Source organism: Peromyscus californicus, unplaced genomic scaffold, assembly GCF_007827085.1.
Source record: "Peromyscus californicus insignis strain IS unplaced genomic scaffold, ASM782708v3 Scaffold_3__1_contigs__length_106647218, whole genome shotgun sequence".
NCBI classification, from domain to species: domain Eukaryota; kingdom Metazoa; phylum Chordata; class Mammalia; order Rodentia; family Cricetidae; genus Peromyscus; species Peromyscus californicus.
Window position 1 is genome coordinate 25568507 of NW_026294551.1, and position 19766 is coordinate 25588272.

The window sequence follows — 19766 nt, forward strand, 5'->3', positions numbered from 1 at the left end:
TTATGACTCCAGCAGGTTAGGTAATTTCAGGATGTCTTTGCCTGTGGTAAAATTGTCATTCTTTCTAGCGTTCCTTTAAATTGGACCTGAAATCTCCTTGTCCTCTGTGATTGCTGATTGGATTCCTTCTTTGCATAAATGCAGATTAGCATTGATGGACAAATCCTCCCATCTGCTGATCTCACTGCCACGGGAGACCTGTCCCAGGAGAGCAGGCTGTTTGTGCAGTTGGCTGATAGAACAGTTCTTTTTCCAACTCCTGTTAGTCAGTGCTGCGAGCAAGCGCTCTGACTCCGTAGCCTTCCCATTCATGTTCTTTTGGAAGTGAGTGAGGGAGAGGCTCAAAGTGACACAGTTTGCAGGTTCAGCCCTGAAAGAGCCTTTGTCGAGAACCAGAGCCCCAACTTTCCTTGCAGCTTTTCTGAAAGTCTAAAAAATGTGAAAACATTAAAGTGATGTCCTAGAAACTGAGTAGAAATAAGAAGTTAACTGGTTTTTGTTGGTCCCAAATTATGAGGTGTAATGTAATTTTTTAAGGAGTTCTTTTACAAATGGCAAAGGAATAAATAAGAGATTCTGTCATGATAGGATTTTTTATTCTACTAGTATTCTGAACTTACTTAGCCTCATTTCCTTAAACCAAAAAAATTACTAGCAGTAGTTAATACCTAAGTACATGTTTGTTTTCTTTTGTCTTGTTTAGTTTGAAGGCTGGGCTAATTTGTGTTTTTTCCTATCCCAGGCTCGAGCTGGAATCATTAGCACTGTAGAGGTTCTAAAAGTCATGGAGGCTTTTGTGAATGAGCCCAATTATACTGTATGGAGCGACCTGAGCTGTAACCTGGGGATTCTTTCAACTCTCTTGTCCCACACAGACTTCTATGAGGAAATCCAGGAGTTTGTGAAAGATGTCTTTTCACCTATAGGAGAGAGACTGGGCTGGGACCCCAAACCTGGAGAAGGTAATGAATGAACGTACTGTATGGGGAAAGAGTCTGCCTGAAATTAATACTTTCTATTCACTTGTGATTAACAGTTAGGAGCAGCATCTTTGTATCCAGATGTTATTGTGTATTCAGTTAGCCAGAAACTACATCTGCTAAACCTGCTGGTGAAAGTGTCACACCAGCAACAAACAGTAACTCAAGTAGCATGGAACCCATAGAGACTCTCCTGCCTCAGCATGAATCATCACACCTGGCATCCCTCAGCTCTCTGAAATGAATATATTAATTGCTTTCTATGTGTGTTTTCCATGATTATGCTATAATCATGTACCTTTTTTAAAACTGTCATTTAAATGTTGAGAATGGTGATTTGTAAGATTTAAATACAATTATTGCCATCTGCTCACTAAATAAGGTGTTTTCTCCTGACTAATCTTAATCTAGGAGTTTTTTCTTTTTCTAGTGCTGGGTTTAAACCCAAGGGCCTAGCCTGTTCTAAACTCTGCCAATGAGTTATTCCCAGACCACTAATCTGGGACTCTACTAATAAGACAATAATAGTAGCAAATACTTGGCACTGTCTTTTCTTTATTGATTCAACTAATATTTATGTAGCTAGTAAAAGTCAGGTGCTATTTTGGAAGCTGGTGGTAGAGATGAGCAAAGCCCTAACCCGTGTAGCTTCACTTCTAGTGGGGGACATAGCAAACACAGTGTATTATGGTGAAGGAAAGTATCACAAAGAAAAATAAAATTAGACAGTGTGAATAAGGAGTACTAAGCCAGTATTTTATAAAAATAATTGAGGAAATCATCACTAATAATTGGTCTTTGAGCATAAGTGGGAAATTGAAGGAGGGGTTTAAGAATAGAGCACACATGGAGCAGACCAGAGGGACTAGCAAGTGACAAAAGTGTGAAGGAAGAGCGTGGCTGGGGTGTCCACAGAATAACCAGAAGTAGCCGGCATGGTGACGCACAACTTTAATCCTAGCACTCTGGGAGGCAGAGCCAGGCAGATTTCCGTGAGTTGAGTCCAGCCTGATACACAAAGTGAGTACCAGGACAGCCAGAGCTGTTACACAAAAAAACCCTGTCTTGAAAAACAAACAAACAAGATATATTACAAGTGTATATCCTCAGTGTGTTTTGAAGGTAGTACTCAAACTATTTGATGGAGAACTGAAGTGTGGTAGAAAGAAAACTCATCAGATTAAGACTGCTTAGAGAGGACCAGGCTTGGTGGCCTTTAATCCCAGCGCTTAGGAGGTCTTAAATTCAAGGCTAGCCTAATCTACACAGAGAGTTCCAGGCCAGGCAGGGTTACATGGTGAGACCCTCTCTTTAATAAAAAAAAAGAAATAAAAATATGTACACACACTGCTGTAAAAGCACCTTTGGGTACAAAAAAGAGGAGTTTGGTTTGCTGTCTTTCAGATTGAAGTCATTGTGGACACCAGAGTAGAGAATGCCTAGAGATCCAAGCTAGGTAAATACATTTCGGAGTTAATAGCATGCAGGTAGTATCTATAGCTGTGAAACTAGAAGAAATCACCTAAAGATTAAGAACAGGTGAAGACGAGAGGTGTGAGGACTGTATCATAGTTTAGAATTTAGAGATTGGTAGTAGAAGCATCAAAGCCAGGCATGCTGGTGGTACATTCCTGTAATTAGGAAGCATAAATATGCAAGACCAGCCTAGTCTACCTAGAGTTCTTTGTTCTTTGTCTCAAAAAAACAAAAACAAAGAAGACTGGACATGGTGATCCACACCACTAATCTTTGGGAGGTAGAGGCAGGAGGATCAGGAGTCACATCCTCAGCTTCATAGAAAAACCAAGGCCACCCTGGACCATGTGAGACTCAGAAGAACGTGAAGAATCGCAAAGAAACTGACTGGCCAGTGAGAGGGAGAGCCAGGAGAAAGTAGAACGGCCCAGAACTTACCTAGACAACTCTTTAAAAAGAGTTTTGTTGACAACAGGAGTAGAATTGAGGATAGGGGTTTAGAGAAGGAATTTTCTTTAAGTCTGTAAATTTGTAACGTTTTTTTCTACTGTTGAAAAATAATGCAAGAGTATATAGGAATTGGAAGGTTACGGGGAGGGGGCATGGAGGGCAGAGAAATAGTAGTACTGAAAGTGTATGTGTTATGAGAGAAGGTGAAAAGCCAGTGCTGGTGTGTAATTGAGAGGAGTCCAGACCCAGCTTGTAGCAGAGGAGTTAGCTGTTCGGAGGAACATACATATATAGTAACAGGACAGTAGGAAGGAAGTGGACACATGCAGCTAGATTCCTGGATATTGCACTTTTCTTTGGAAATGATATTGTGTAAAACCTTTGATTCAAAAAGAATACAGGGAAGAGAATGCCTTTGTTTTATAGCTGTATAGACAGGGGAATTAAGAGCAAAGCAGCAAAACATTGCTTTGACTTACAACACAGGTCAGTAGCAGAGTCCCAGTAAGGGCTAGGGAGGCAACTCAGCTATGTTTCTAAGAGTACACACCCGAAGCCCCGAGTTCAATCCCAAGAACCCTTGTAAAATAGCCTGGTGTGGTGACACACACTTATAATCCCAGCACTAAGGAGATGAAGACAGGCAGATCTCTAGGTCTTGCTGGTTCTCAGCCTCTCACTTGTGAGCTCCATTATAATAAGAGATAATGGCATAAAAAGTGAGGTGGCCAGGATTGGTGACAGAGGCAAGTGGATCTCTGTGAGTTTGAGGCCAGCCTGGTCTTTAAAGAGAGTTCTTGGCCAGCCAGGGCTAAGTAGTGAGACCCTGTGTCAAAAACAAAAAAACAAGGTGAATGAGTGGCTTCTGAGGGACACCACCCGAGGGTGACCTCTGCTCACCACATACATGGACATATACATATGTACCCATATGTGCACACACAAAAACCATCATAGGAGCCAGAGAGCTTGCTCGACAATTTAAGAGTACTTACAGCTCTTGCAGAGGACCAGGTTCGGTTCCCAGGATCCACATGGAGGCTCACAACCATCTGTCTGTAATTCCAGTTCCAGGGAATCCAACTGCCATTCTGATCTGATCTGTATCCTCAAATAAAACTATTTTTTTTTCCAGTCTTGTGGGTGAACCAAAGGCCTATGGCATGCTCTTACCACTAGCTATATCCCCAGACCTTACCTTGGAGCTTTTACCTGTAATGACAGTGATGCTCAATCAGGTGTGGGTGCTTATTGGTAATTTTTCATGTCGTTGGAGGGTGAATCCATTGGATTTTCATTTTAAAATCTAAGGTTTCAGTTTATTGTGCAAAGAATGTTCTAGTTCCATGTGGGTCTTTTTAAACAAAACTTGCATCAAACCTGTATGATGTAAGCCTTTCATTTTCTTTTTCTTTTTTTTCTCTCTTTTTTTTTTTTTTTTTTTGGTTTTTCAAGACAGGGTTTCTCTGTGTAGCCTTGGCTGGCCTTGAACTCACAGAAATCCACCTGGCGCTGGCACTGAGATCAAAGGTGTGCGCCACTACCACCCAGCTTTAACAGTATAATTGAGAGTACCTTAGTAGGCTCTGATAGCTGACACTTGAGTCCAGACAATGTCAGTAAATTTGTTTGCTTATCTGGTATATTTATTCCTTTCCTCTTACAATTTGATAAATTAAGTCAAGTGTTCTCTCAAGTATTAGAGTAATTGATTGTGTTTGTTCAAGACCATAGACTTGGTATAACAAAGTTACCAAATATTTAGGTAGTGAATTTATAAAAGTGGGCCTTTCAAGTAGTTCTGTGTCTTCACTTCTCAATCAGGTCATCTAGACGCACTCCTGAGGGGCTTGGTCCTGGGCAAACTAGGAAAAGCAGGGCATAAGGCAACTTTGGAAGAAGCCCGTCGTCGGTTTAAGGAGCACGTGGAAGGAAAGCAGATTCTCTCTGCTGATCTAAGAAGTCCTGTAAGTTATCTTAATAAATTCCCATGGAAGCTGGGCATGGTGGGACACTCCTTTAGTCCCAGCATTTGGGAGGCAGAGGCAGGCGGAACTCTTGAGTTTGAGGCCAGCCTGGTCTACAGAGTGAGTTCCAGGACAGTCAGGGCTACACAGAGAGACCCTGTCAGGCAGGAAAAACAGTTACAGTAATAATAAATTCCCTTGACTTTTAGGTATTAGTTCCAGTCTAGAAAGCTAAAATCAAGCTAAGAACTGGCTCCCAGAGCCGCTTGACTGTTGTAACATACGCTACTTAGATAGGTTGTAGCAGCTTCTCATTGGTTTCTCAGGCAGCACATGAGTGTTGCAAGGTGATGAAGTAGTGCAGTTCTCTGGAAGAACTGGTGCAAGCTGCTGATAGGACATGGCAGCCCCTCTGATTGTTCACCAGGAGTCTATTAGGGATTGATAACCAGAGTCTGTCTGTGCAGGTGCATAACTATAATTTTTTAAATTCACTTTTTAGCTCATCTTTGTTTTGTTCTTCCAGACAGGGTCTCACTGTGTAGCTCACAGAGACCTTGAACTTATGGTCTTTCACTTAGGGTTTTCTCACTCTTTCCAGAGCTAAGGCCACAGGCCCTTGGCAACATGCCCAGCTACTTTTTATCTTAGTTAGAATATTTATAACAAAATACGGGTAACTCAAGTGACTTCTTTTTCCTCCTGGTGTTCTTTTGTAGGTCTATCTAACTGTCTTAAAGCATGGTGATGGCACCACTTTAGATATTATGCTAAAGGTAAGTATATCTGGAAAAGGCTCCAAGTTCTTGCTTTTGAATTTGGATATGCCCAGTACCACTTTAAATGGTTTGGGGAGTTGGGGGAAAGCCCAGGCAAAGAAATATATGTGCTGGGTCTGACTTATAATCCCAGGTATTAAAGAGGTTGAAGTAGGCCAGAAAGTGTAAGGCCTATCTGGCTACAGAGTGAGTTCAAGGTCAGAGTGGGTAACTTTGTAAAAGAGCTCTGGGAGTGTGGCTTAATGGGAGAGCTGGCTTGGCATGTTGGAGGCCCTAAGGCCCAGATCCCAGTTCCACCGTCCTAGAGAGTAGGTCTGTTTGGGTATTTCCAAATGATGCTCAACTCATTTTTCAGGGTGGTTTGTTTTTCCTTCACAACTTTAGTATCTAGCTAAATCTTAACCCTGAAATGGTGAGGTTTGACCCCACAACTTCATGCACGTTAGGCAAGGGTTCTGCCACTGAACTATAGCCTGTTTGTTTTGTTCTGTTCTGAGACAGAGTCTCAGTAGCCCGGGCTGACTTTGAAGATTCGTGTTGATTTTCTGGTCCTTGTGCCTCTACCTTCAAAGTGCTGGACTCCAGGTTTGCCACTGCCCATTTTTCTTTTGTTTTATTTGTGTGTTTTTTTTGAGAGGGCCTCACTTAACCCAGGCAGTACTCCACCTACCTTTGTAACTGAGGCTGGTCTTGAACTCTTTAAATCTTCCTAGTACCTTCCCACTGATGCTCAGTTATGGAGATCACAGACATGCATCATACCTGCTCCCACCCTTTTAAAAAGCAGGTCTTACTAGGTTATTCAAGTTACCCTTGAGCTCACTATAGCCCAGTCAGACTTGAAGTAATTCTTCTGTAGCCTCCTAAGTATCAGTATTAAGAACCTTCCTGGGATCACAGCCTGAATCACCCACTAATGCCCCCAGAGATACTTGTTTCTGTTAGTGGTTCTCAACCTTCCTAATGCTGTGACCCTTTAATACAGTTCCTCATGTTGTGGTGACCCCAACCATTAAATTATTTTGTGGCTACTTCATAACTGTAATTTTGCTACTGTTATGAATTGTAATGTAAATATCTGATATATCAGGATACCTGATATTTGACCCCAATGGGGGTCATGTCCTTCAGGTTGAGAACAGCTGGTCTAGATGATAAAGCCAGGTTAAAACTTCTCCCATGGAACGGCAGGCAAAGTGGTACTTGCCTTTAATCCCAGCACTTGGGAGGCAGAGCAGACAGATCTCCGAGTTGAAGGCCAGGCGGTCTACATAGTGAGTTCCAGGGCAGGACTAATCAGAGAAACTTTGTCTGGGGGAGGGGAACTTCTCCACAATCACATGGATCCCTACACACATACACATACACACATACACATGCACCACCGCCGCCTGACTTCTGAGCAGGATTTTTAATCCCAACACTTGGGAGAAAGAGTCAAGCAGATCTCTGAGTTCCAGGACAGCCTGGTCTACAGAGGGAGTTCCAAGACAGCCAAGGCTACACAGAGAAATCATGTCTTGAAAAACTAAATAAATAAATATATAAAATAAAAACAAAAACATCTACATTTCAAGCAGGAATAAAATGTGCTAGCTAGTTCATAGATTAGGAATACTTCTGGCACCAGACGGTGGTGGTGCACGCCTTTAGTCCCAGCACTTGGGAGGCAGAGCCAGGTGGATCTCTGTGAGTTCAAGGCCAGCCTGGTCTACAAAGTGAGATCCAGGACAAGCACCAAAACTACATGGAGAAACCCTGTCTCAAGGGGGGGGGGGGAGATACTTCTGGCTAGGTGGTGGTGGCCCATGCCTTTAATTCCAACACTCAGAAGGCAGAGGCGGTTGGAGCTCTGTAAGTTCAAGGACAGCTCTGGTCTACAGAGCAAGTTCCAGGACAGCCATGGCTACTCAGAGAGACCCTGTCTCAAAAAGCCCAAAAAAATAAATGAATCAATCAATCAGTCAGCCTTTAAGAGCACTGGCTGCTCTTCCAAAGGACCCAAATTCAGTTCCCAGCACCCATATGACAGCTCATAACTATCTGTAACTCCAAGATCTGATACCCTCTCACAGACATATATGCAGGCAAAACACCAATTCACATAAAAAATAAATTAAATTTTAGTTTTTTAAAAAAGAATACTTGCGTTAACTGGGTGGTGATGGTGCACATCTTTAATCCCAGCACTTGAGAGACAGAGGAAGGTGGAGCTCTCTAGTTTGAGGACAGCCTGGTCTACAGAGCAAGTTCTAGGACAGCCAGGGGGTACACAGAGAAACCCTGTCTTGGAAAACCAAAAAAGGAATAAATACTTGTTACCCCAGGTGGGTCAGAAGTGCAGAAACTATTGAGTAAAAGGAAGGGACCAAAGGAAAGGGGACAAGAAAATGTAATGAGGAGGTGAGTATGATCAAAATCTGTTGTATATGCTTGTGTTCCTTTTTTTTTTTTTTTTGGCTTTTTTCAAGAGAGGGTCTCTCTCTGCAGCCTTGGCTATCTTGGAACTCACTCTGGCCTTGAACTATCTGCCTCCCGAGTGCTGAGATTAAAGGCATGTGCCACCCCCATCCAGCCTTTATATGCTTATGAATATGTCATAATTAAACTCATTATTTTGTGCACTCAATATATACTAATAAAAAAAAAAAAAAGGAAGAACCAAGCTCAGTAGCATGTGCTGGTAATTCCATGATTGAGGAGTCAAGAGGCAGGAGGATTGTTGTAAATTTGAGGCTGATCTGGTCTACATAGTTTCAAGCTAGCCAGGGCTACATAGTGAGACCCTGTGTTAAAAAAATGAAAAATAAACCCAGTGTCGTAGCACAAGCTTTTAATCCCCCCCTTTTTGGGAGGCAGAGGCAAGTAAATCTCTGTGAGTTTGAGCCAAGCCTGGCCTACATAGTGAGTTCCAGTATAGCCAGAACATAAAGGAGTAAACCTCAAAGGAAAAAAGAAAAGAAAGAAAGAAATTAAAACAAATTTACAGTTAAAAACAAACTAGCTGTGCATTAGTGGCACACGCCTTTAATCCCAGCATTGGGGAGGCAGAGGCAGGTGGATCTCTGTGAGTTCGAGGCCATCCTGGTCTACAAAGCAAGTTCCAGAACAGCCAGAGCTGATACACAGAGGGAAAAAACAAACTACCAGGCCCATGGTACACGGAATGTCATGTTACATGCACAGTTCATACCATTAAACTGAGGCTGTTCTTGATTTTTTTTTTTGTTTGTTTGTTTTGTTTTGTTTGTTTTTTGAGACAGGGTTTCTCTGTGTAGCTTTGCACCTTTCCTGGAACTCACTTGGTAGCCCAGGCTGGCCTCGAACTCACAGAAATCCGCCTGGCTCTGCCTCCCGAGTGCTGGGATTAAAGGCGTGCGCCACCACCGCCCAGCGCTGTTCTTGATTTTTAATAAAAGAAGTGGAAGAAGCAAAAGAAGAATAAACTATACCTCAAGGCTTATTGCTTAACCTTGTTATGTTATACACAGGCTTCTTTTCCACTGTGAAAATCATTTTGGATTAAACTTTCGACTAAACATTTTGAGTGCTTTTCTTGGGCTTCATATTCCTGTGAAACTGTTTATTGTAAGTCAGGTGAATGAAATGTGTTACTTTAGTCTGTTCCAGGGTAGAGCATGTGGCACACATCTTTCGTCCCTGCACGTGGAGGCAGATATCTATGAGTTCAAAGCCAGTCAGGTCTCCATAGCAGGTTCCAGACCAGCCAAGTCTGCATAGTGAGACACTGTCCCAAAAACAATCAACAAACAAAAATGTTCCATGTATACATGAAGAAAAGTAAGGATTCTGAAAGCTTTATGCCAGATACTATAATATATATTATGTCATGACAATAGAAGAATTTACATTAGTGTGTGGTTTAATAGTTCACAGTTAACACAGGAATGGTCACAGAAATCGGCTTTTTTTATGAGGGGGAGACAACCAAAAACCTTAGTAAGACAGAACCAGGGCTGGAGAGATGACTCAGTGGTTAAGAGCATTCATTGACTGCTCTTCTAGAGGATCCGGGTTCAATTCCCAGCACCCACACGGAAGCTCATAACTGTAACTCCAGTTCCAGGGGAACTGATACCCATGGCAAAACATCAATGCACATAAAATAAAAATAATTAAAAAAAAAAAGAACCCTGTGACAAGAGATAAGGGTTGTTTTCTCCTGGTAATTAAATAATGATCAGTTTAATTTAAAAATTATTCCTGCTGTCTTGAACTGTGGGATTAGAATGCCATCTAGTGGGTGTGTGTTACATGTTCTCTGGGAGAGAAATACTTCCTGAAAGCTAAAGGTCAGACCTTGAATATATCAGACTCAGGAGGTAAGAGGCAGGGGTAGTGTCAGACATTTGAGGCCAGTCTGATCTCCACAACAAGCTCCAGAGTATCCGGGGCTGTGTAGTGAGACCCTGTCTCAAAATAAACAAAAAGAATATTAGGTAATAATAATCTGGGTTTTCCTTTTCTTTTCGTTTTTAAATGTATGTAGGTGTTTTACCTTTGTGTATGTCATTATACCGCATGTATGGCTGGTGACATTCTGATGAGCTCAGAAGATCCCCCTGGAGCTAGAGTTGACAGACAGTTGTGAGTCACCACATGGGTGCTTCAAACCCAGGTCCTCTGCAAGAGCAGCCAGTTCTTGACAATGCACAGCCATCTCTCCAGCCCCAGATATTCTTGTGTGACTATGAGGGACTGAGAGGTAAAAAGCTTGCTATACAGCAGGAGGACCTAGTTTGGATTCCCATGTAAGACCTAGGTGCAGAGAGTGGACAGATAGACAGGAGCTTACAGGCCTACTAGAGTGGACAGATAGACAGGAGCTTACAGGCCTACTAGCTTAGGTGAAATGGCAAGCTCCAGTTTATGGACAGATCCTGACTCAAGGAAACAAGGTACAGAGCAATACAGGAAGACTCCTGACATCGACCTCCAACCTCCACAGGTACACTCCTGAGTAAGTGAGCTGCAAACGTGAGCACATGTACACATATACACAGAAGAAACATTCGATAATGTGTCTAGTTAGTTATTTTGGGACAGGGTGTTGTGTAGCCACGGTTGGCTTCAAACTATGAAGCTGAGGATGTCCTTAAATTTCTGATCCTTCTGCCTTTACTTCCCAATATTAATGCATCTTTTCTTTTTTTTTAATTATTTTTTTTTAAATTACACTCAGAATATTCATTAATTACACTCATGATGCATCTTTTCTTAAATGAGTAAATGATTGTAGCCAGCTACTACGTGTCTAGATTATTTTCAACTTCCACTACTATAATCTAAATTGATGATATCTGGTGATAGTTTGTTCATCTGATTCAATGTCAGTGATGTAAAGAGTTCGACTGTGGCAGATTTACTTCTTAGATCTTACTGTTTGACTCCGTGGAACTGAGGCAGACTACTTAGCTAGTGCACACCTACATCCAGTGGCTTACTGCTATGGCCAATGGAGGCTTTAGTACTCAGCCATTGATGATGTAGTGTCCCACCAGTCTTACCCAGTGGAAGAGAAGCTGATAGGAACATGCGTAGAATCCGGGGATGAGCTAACTGTTCCTCATTGTTTTTTCCCTATAGCTTCACAAACAAGCTGATATGCAAGAAGAGAAAAACCGAATCGAAAGAGTTCTTGGGGCTACTCTTTCACCTGAACTGATTCAAAAAGTCCTCACTTTTGCACTTTCAGTAAGTTACAAGTTAAATTTCAGGAGAACTGGAACTCATTGACAATGTGGCCATTGTCTTTGGTTCAGCACACTCATGATCTTTTGGGGACACTGATACGAGCTTTTTGTTTTGTTTTCAAAATTGTATTGCTTTGTTTTGTTTGTAGCAGGATTGGGGTGGGGGTGAGAGTGGAGGTGAGGAGGTGAGAGGAGGTGAGGAGGTGAGTGGTTGTCTCTTCTGTCATGTGGGTTCCAGAGAGTGAAATCAGGCTTGACTGCTAGTAGTGAGGATGGAAGAAGAAATGGGTTCCTTTAGAATTCTTTTTCCTGCTGAGTCACCTTCCTGGAAGGGAATGTCTTCCTTGCTATTACTTGAATTTTCCAACAGTCTGTTGTATTGTTGTTTTCTCTGGTATCAGAAAATATTCTAGATAGCCAGACTTCCAGTTACTTTTTTTTTTTTTTTTTTTATAGGAAGAGGTACGTCCACAGGACACTGTGTCAGTAATTGGTGGAGTGGCTGGAGGCAGCAAGCAAGGGAGGAAAGCTGCTTGGAAATTCATAAAGGACAACTGGGAAGAGCTCTATAATCGCTACCAGGGAGGGTTCTTAATATCCAGACTAATAAAGGTATGTGCGAGTCTTGAGTAGCTTGCTAATTTGGTTGGTTGGTTGGTTGGTTTTTCGAGACAGGGTCTCTCTGTGTAGCTTTGCGCCTTTCCTAGAACTCACTTTGGAGACCAGGCTGGCCTCGAACTCACAGAGATCCACCTGGCTCTGCCTCCCGAGTGCTGGGATTAAAGGCGTGCGCCACCACCGCCCGGCTAGCTTGCTAATCTTGAATGTTACTGAATTCATGATTTATTAGAGTCTTGTAGATTAGACCCAAAAATCAGGGCTCTTTGCTCTTTAAAAGATTCTTCAGCCAGGTGTAGTGAGCCATGCTTATAATCTCAGCATTGATTATAAGCAGAAGCTGAGGCAGAACGATTACTATTGAGTTTGAAACCAGCCAGGGATATATAGCAAAACCCAAACCCTCACTCCTACCCTCAAATAAAGGGTTCCTGCAGGGCTGGCATTGAATCTCACTCATAGGCCTGTCCTGCACTAGGCCCTGGGTTCAAGCCCCAGCATCAAAACATTTTAACTCAGTAGTTTGTGAGGTTGGTTTTATGATTGTGTATGTTCCCATCTTAGGATCTCTGCAACAAACCAGAGTAGAGAGAATAGAATGGTTGGTTTAGGGGAGTGGAAGTTTGTTCCTCGTGTTTAAAACATGTGGTTTCTTTTCAGCTGTCAGTGGAGGGATTTGCAGTTGATAAAATGGCTGGAGAAGTTAAGGTAAGGAAAGTACTGCTTACTTTTTACTTTTCAATCCGGAATATAAAAACATGAACCTTGTTTTGTTTTGTTTTTCCCTTAAAATTTACTTTATGTGTATGAGTGTTTTGCCTGCATGTGTATGTGTACCAAGTGCTTGCTTGGTACCATGGATGTCAGAGGACATCGGATCCCCTGGAACAAGAAATCTGGGAGGTTGTAAGCCATCGTGTGGGTGCTAGGAACCGGGGTCCTCTGCAAGAATAGCAATGCCCTTACCCTGAGCTGTCTCCAAAGCTCCATGAACTTTGTTTTAATGAGTGTTGGATGGTGTGTTTTTGTGTCTCCTTGTTTCTTAGAAAAAGACAGATTTGACTTTGCCTTCAATATCTGAAGAGTTTAGAGTGGAGAGATAATCAGTTTTGTTTGTGTAGACCCTGGACCTAGTAAAGTTTGGGGGACAAATTGATGCTGAGTAGGAAAATTTTACACTCCATTATACTTTAAACTTCATCATTATGCAGTTTCACCTTTATCTTCTTGGAGGCATGATCTGGTTCACTGTAGGAGTCAGTGTTAGGAATAAGTTTTACAGCCAGACACAGTGGCTCACACCTTTGATCCAGCACTTGGGAGGCAGAGACAAGTGGATCCCTGAGTTTGAGACTATCCTGGTTCTACTGAGCAAGTTCCAGGACAGCCAGGGATACACAACACAGAGAGACCCTGTCTGGAAAAAAGCGGGGGAGGAGTAAGTTTTACTGTTTTTAGGTCGAGGTGAAATACTTGATTTCTGCTGTCATTTAAGTTACATTGTATATTGTACTATATGAACAATTTCATTGTAAAGGCAATGGGATTATAAATGAGAAACACTTAATAGGTTTGGGAAGCAGGGTAGTGGCAAACTGAAGCTGGTAAGGCAGAATTTCCTTACAATGGATGGTGGGCACGGTGGCTCATGCTAGTCAGGCCAAGGCAGGAGGAGGATCACTGCGATTTGAGGCCAGTCAAGCTACGGTGTAGAAGATGCTTTGGAATGAGAAAGAAAAGAGATTGAGACACTAATTCTCCAAGCAAGAAAAACACGGATAATGGAGTCATGAGGTGACAGAGATTCAGGATGGATTTTCTCAATAAGCTTTGGAGGGTATGGAGTGAGATAGGCCTTACTCTCCAGCCAGGCTGGCCTGAAACTCACTGTGAAACCCCAAGTTGGTCTTGGAGTTTGTGATGATCCTTCTGTCTCAGCCTCATGAGGACAGGGTTATGATTTGTGAACATTTGTTAATCTTTAATTCAACAGTGTTTCTATGTGTTGTGACCGTCTAAGGCAGTGGTTCTCAACCTTCCTAATGCTGCAACCAGTTCCTCATGTTGTGGTGACCCCCTCCCCCAACCGTAAAGTTACTTCATTGCTACTTCATCACTGTAACTTTGCTACTGTTATGAATTATAATGTAAATATCTGATTGCAAGATATCTAATATGCAACCCCTGTAGTGGGTCACCACAAGTTGATATATATAAGGGAAGGAAAAAAAAGAGCCAAGGATAATTTCCTTCTGGGGCATGCCTTTCAGCCCAGCACTCCGAAGGCTGGAGAAGGCAGAGTTAGTTCCAGGCAGCCAAGGCTATGTAAAGAAACCCTGTCTCGAAGGAAAGAAAGAAAGAGTCAAGGATGATTTCCAGGTGTAGGGATGCTACGATGCGGGTCCTGTTTGTTGAGATGGAGATGGAGCACTGCTCTGTCCTTCCAGCCTGAGAAGCCCACTGAACATTGCCTTCTGTGAACCATGCTGTTGACTGCTGAAGTTCACCCTTCACCTGATGAGTTAGTCACTTCCCTTTCACACTCTGGTGACCAGGTCCCATTGCTGCATGGTGTTTCCAGATGCTTTGTTTACTGGGAAATCAGGTGAACTAGTTAGAAAATAGCTTAGTAACTTTTAATAATGAACTGGGAAGGAGTTTGATTCTGTGAAAAGTGTCAAACTCTGGAGTTGAACTAGATCAGTATCAGCACCTTACACTTGGCAGCTTCATCGCCCTTATGCACTCATCTTGGGAGAGCATTGGGTCCTGAAGTGCCCTGTGCCGCATTTTGCTAAGTGCTCCTGCATATTTGTTTCTTCATCCTGCAGACATATCTCATAGATGAGAGATTGAAACTTAGAGCCATTAACTTAGTAACAGGCAAGCACCTTGACCATATGAGTCACATCCTAATTACTCAAGACCTTTTAACATTGGGACATAACATTGTCATCTACAAAATTCAAGCTCATGAACCATGAACTCAGCCAGCAGCCGTGGTGCATGCCTTTAATCCCAGCATTTTGGAGGCAGAGGCAGGTAGATCTCCAAGTTCTAGGCCAGCCTGGTCTACAGAGTGAGTTCCAGTACAGCCAGGGCTATACAGAGAAACCCTGTCTTGGAAAACCAGAAGAAAAAAGAAAAAGAAAAAAAAAAAAATGAACTCAGAAGCAATACCTTCCAAAGGCCTTACCTCCCAGATCCCATTAACGTATTGTATGCAAGGGATCACAGTAAAGAATCTGCCAACATTAGTAGGGCAAGGGATTTTTATTCTGAATAAGAGAGAAATACCCAGAGGCATCTCAGAGTCCAGAGCAGAGAGAAAAAGAAGTAGAGTGGATATGGCTAGGGCTATCTGCAAGAGAGCATAGGGAGAGAGACGATGGAGGCTTTGATGTGTAGACCTTGTGGGTAGGGACTGGGGGATCCTGAAGACCAGCTTGGGCTTTGATGCGCAGTCTTAGTCACTGTTGCATAGCTGTGAAGAGACACCGTGACCAAGGCAGCTCTTGTAAAAGAACACATTTAGGTGGGGGCTTGCTTGCTGTTCCAGAGGTTTATTAGTCCATTATCATGGTAAGGAGCTTGGAACAGTAGCAGAGAACGACACTGGGCCTGACTTTTGAAACATCAGAAATCACCCCCCAGTGGCTACTTCCTCCAACAAGGCCACACCTCCTAATCCTTCTAATCCTATCAGAGTTCTACTCCCTGATGACTAAGCATTCAGATATGAACCTATGGGCACCATTCAAACCACCACAAGAACCAAGTCCCTTCTGCCAGAGGGGATGAAATGATTCTTTTTGGGGGACAGAAAACCCATTTCGTGGGCTGGAGAGATGTCTCAGCAGTTGAGAGCACTGGCTGCTCTTCCAGATGACCCTGGTTCAATTCCCAGCACCCACATGGCAGCTCACAACTGCCTGTAATGCCAAGATCTGACACTCTCACACAGACACACACGCAGTAATGCACATAAAATAAAAATAAAATTATAAAAAAGAAAACCCTGTTTTACAAGTTCCTGAGGAATGCTGGCTTTTATCACCAGAATCCTTTATAGGCTAGCTAGAGCTCATTAATAGACATATGGTGGGCCTGAGACCTAACACCTAACTCTGAGACCTAAGTTTCTAGGACATGAAGTGTAGGGGTAGGGGACACTTGCAAATGCTAGCAGCAGGATGTTGAAAAGGACAAAGGAGCCAGGCTTTTTGTCAAGTCTAGGTTAGGGCCAGTGAGATGGCTCAGCAGTAAAAAGTGTTTCCTGCCAAGGCTGGTGACCTAAGCTTGATTCCCCGGATCCCTATGGTGGAAGGTGAGAACTGACTCCTGAGATTGTCTGACTTCCACATTCTCACTGGAGCACACTCAAGTCCACATGTACACACACACACACACACACACACACACACACACACACACACACACACACACGAATAAAAATAAATCTTCAAGAACAAGTCTAGGGGATAGAGAGATGGGTTGGTGTTTAAGAGCATTGATTGTTCTTCCAGAGGTCTTGAGTTCAATTCCTAACATCCACATGGTGGCTCACAACTATCTATAACTGTAGTCCCATGAGATCCAGTGTCCTCTTCCGATGTGCAGACATATATGCAAACAAAATACCCATATGTAAAAACAAATCTTTTTTATTATCTTTTTATTTTTTTTTTTTTTAACAAAACTGGATGCTGGGTATGGTGGCTCATGCCTTTAGTTCTAGCACTCTGGAGGCAGAGACAGGCAGATCTCTGAGTTCAAGGCCAGCCTGGTCTGTAAAGCAGGATAGCCAAGGCAGTTACACAGAGAAATCCTGTCTTGAAAAAACAAAAAATTAAAAATTAAAATAAACTAATTAGATTCTGAATGAAGTGAGAGAAAAGGCAGTTTAATAGACTTGAGGAAAGTAGAGGGAGTCTGAACATGCCATATTCTGGAGGGCCCTGCTTTACCCCACTGGGGTCATTCTGCTCTCTGCAGACCAAACATATTAGATGCTACACGTGACATCAGAGAACTGGAAATGTAGCTAGCTGGTCTGTAAGTATAAAATAGTCCAGATTTTGGAGACTATGTAAGAAACAAAATATAAAATATCTAAATTCTAAATATATCTGTTATATTTGGAGTAGTGTTATTTTTGTTCTTCCTAGTTAAATAAAATATTTTATTGAGAAAAAAACTGCACAATCAGATTATTTAAAAAAAATGCTTTCCTATACTGAGCCCTGTTCATAGCTGACTTTGGCTGTGTGTATCTTGTGTCTGGACCATAAATTGGACACACAGGTAGACAATTAACATTTTAAAAAAGTATCAGGTTCCATCTCTTTTTAATCAGCTTTTGATTAGGTTTTATGCATTGGCTTGTTAAGGAAGGATTCCTGTATGTAGGCCCAAGGAGTTGCTTATTCCAGCCTATAGGTAGCACTGGTCAGTTCTCATGATTGAGGCTGATGGATCCTTTAGGCTTTTACATAGTCCCAACATTAACTTCTTACTGTTGCTAACTGTGGTTCTGCATTCTGATTGTTTTATACCAGGCTTTCTTTGAGAGTCACCCTGCTCCTTCAGCTGAGCGGACCATCCAGCAGTGTTGTGAAAATATCTTGCTGAATGCAGCTTGGCTAAAGCGAGATGCTGAGAGCATTCAACAGTACCTCCTTGAGCGGAAAGCCTCCCTGCCCTCAGTGTGAAACCTCTGCACCAGGGTCCTGCTGCCTCTCCACAGGGTGAGGTGGAGCTACCAAACAGCTGATTCACATGCCAAGAATTTGGAGTCTTATACCAGTGGGGGTTGGACAATGAATGTAGTTAACTGGTTCCTGCTCACACTCCAGAATTAAATTCTATTGAAAAAGGAAAATCAGCAATTCAGCAAAAACAAAATAAAAAAATAAATAAAATAAAAATGTAAATATGATAGTAATAAACTAGAGCATAACGAAACTGTGAAACTTCCTGAAGCCTGTCATGGTTCAAAGTGTTGAACACTCTGTTAGTGACAGATGTTGTTTTAAAACCTACCAAAAGGAAAGAAAGGCTTTTGGGGAAAGGATTTTTGTGAAGTGGGTTCTACATGCAGCTTGACAAGCCGGGTGTGTCCACTGCTGGGGATGCTGACCAGATGGCTGACCCTGGCTCACATGATGGAGTCTGTGCATAATTCCAAGTGGGTTGTTTCTGTTGTTGTTTGTTTGTTTTTTTCCTTTTTGGCATGGGGACTGATCAGGAAGGTATCTTTTCCTGCATAATTCAGTCTGAACCAAGGATTGTAGTTTCCTCCTTGCCTCCCTTCTGTGTGATCCCCCCCCCAAAAAAAGTAATGAAAAGTTTTTAAAAAGTGAAACAATTTCCCCCCAACCTCCGTCCTGGGTTCTTCTCCCTTTAGTTGTGCCCCAGCCCTGACCCTGTCCTTAGAGATGATGAGAAACATCTTTGACAGCCACATTGAGTAAGAGGAGCTGATAATACTTTTTTTTTCTTTTTTAAGATAATTTTTAAGAACCCTGAAATGCACAATAGGTGAGGGAGTAGAAATAAAGACGACCAGCCAGGCCTTTTTGCTGGAGCGATTCTGCTCAAAATGGTCCCAGTTACCTGCCAGGCCGAATGCGCACCTCCTCCCAACAGTATCAGTGAGCTCTGGCTCGCCAGCTTGTGCATAGGGGGCGCCGTGGGGACGCCGCACCGCCAGCGTGCCCGCTAACGAGCCTCGCCACCTAACCCAGTGTCTTTTTACTAAGTCTCAGCCCTTCCTCTTTCCCTTTCTTCTTTTTATTTTTTCTGAATCTTTTTTTTTTTGTGTTAACAGAAATTCATATTTGGTGTGGCTTAATGTATTTCAGAAGGTCGTCAGATTGCGAGACTGCTTCCTTGAAACATTTTTGTGCTATTGTTTTAAAAAATAATAATTAAAAAAAAGTTGGCGTTAATAAAAATGTCAATGTGAAGTTGATGTCCTGATTCTTTCAGCCTCCTTAAAAACAAACTAGAATGTCTCTGTGCTTCCGTAGAATTACACAAAGTCTGACGACCATAGGATTCTTGAGAAACTATTACGTTTTATGTGTGTGGACATACACATAACACAGCACCTGTGTGAAGGTCAGAGGACAACTGTGGGTACCGGTTTTCCCCTCTACCTTGTGGGTTTGGGGACTGAACTCAGATTACCTGACTTTGTAGCAAGAGCCCTTACCCCATGAGCCGCCTTGCCCATTCCTGCCCGTTTGTGGTTTCTGAGGCAGAGCCTCATTCTGCAGCCCAGCTACACTAGACTAGAACTCTTTATGTAGGCCCAGGCCGGCCTCAAACTCAAAGTGATCCTCCTGTTTCGGCCTCCTCAGTGTTGGGATTATAGGCATGAGGAGCCAGGAACAGTTTTTTTGTTGTTGTTATTTTGTTTTGTTTTGGTTTTGTTTTAGTTTTCAAGACGGGGTCTCTCTGTGTAGCCCTAGCTGTCCTGGAACTCACAGAGATGATTCTACCTCTGCCTCCCGAGTGCTGGGATTAAAGGCACATACCACCACCCGGCCAGGCACAGCTTTACCACAGGATTTTTTGAATTTTAAGAAAATTCAGAGCAGGTTTAATGGTTTGTAATCTCAGCATTCTGAAGATGGGGCAGGAAGATTGAGAGAATTTCAGGTAGTATGGGCTATATAGCAGGAACCTGTCTATAAATATATATATCAAGATGTACCTCATCAAGAGAGCATTTGCCTAGCACGAACAAAGCTAGTTTTAGTTCCTAGATTTGCCTAG

General features: G+C 42.5%; 1 protein-coding gene across 4 annotated transcripts in view; it reads left to right on the forward strand.

Moving 5' to 3' along the window:
• Window positions 1-18952, forward strand: part of Npepps (aminopeptidase puromycin sensitive) — a 114869-nt gene extending 95917 nt beyond the window's left edge. For all 4 annotated transcript variants that reach the window (XM_052756018.1, XM_052756017.1, XM_052756015.1 and 1 more), the window contains exons 17-23: window positions 743-962; window positions 4731-4873; window positions 5593-5649; window positions 11260-11367; window positions 11823-11978; window positions 12645-12692; window positions 17543-18952. In XM_052756018.1, the coding sequence (XP_052611978.1) occupies window positions 743-962; window positions 4731-4873; window positions 5593-5649; window positions 11260-11367; window positions 11823-11978; window positions 12645-12692; window positions 17543-17695 (885 nt within the window). In that variant the 3' untranslated portion in view covers window positions 17696-18952. The remainder of the gene's footprint in view (window positions 1-742; window positions 963-4730; window positions 4874-5592; window positions 5650-11259; window positions 11368-11822; window positions 11979-12644; window positions 12693-17542) is intronic.
• The last annotated feature ends 814 nt before the right edge of the window (window positions 18953-19766 follow it).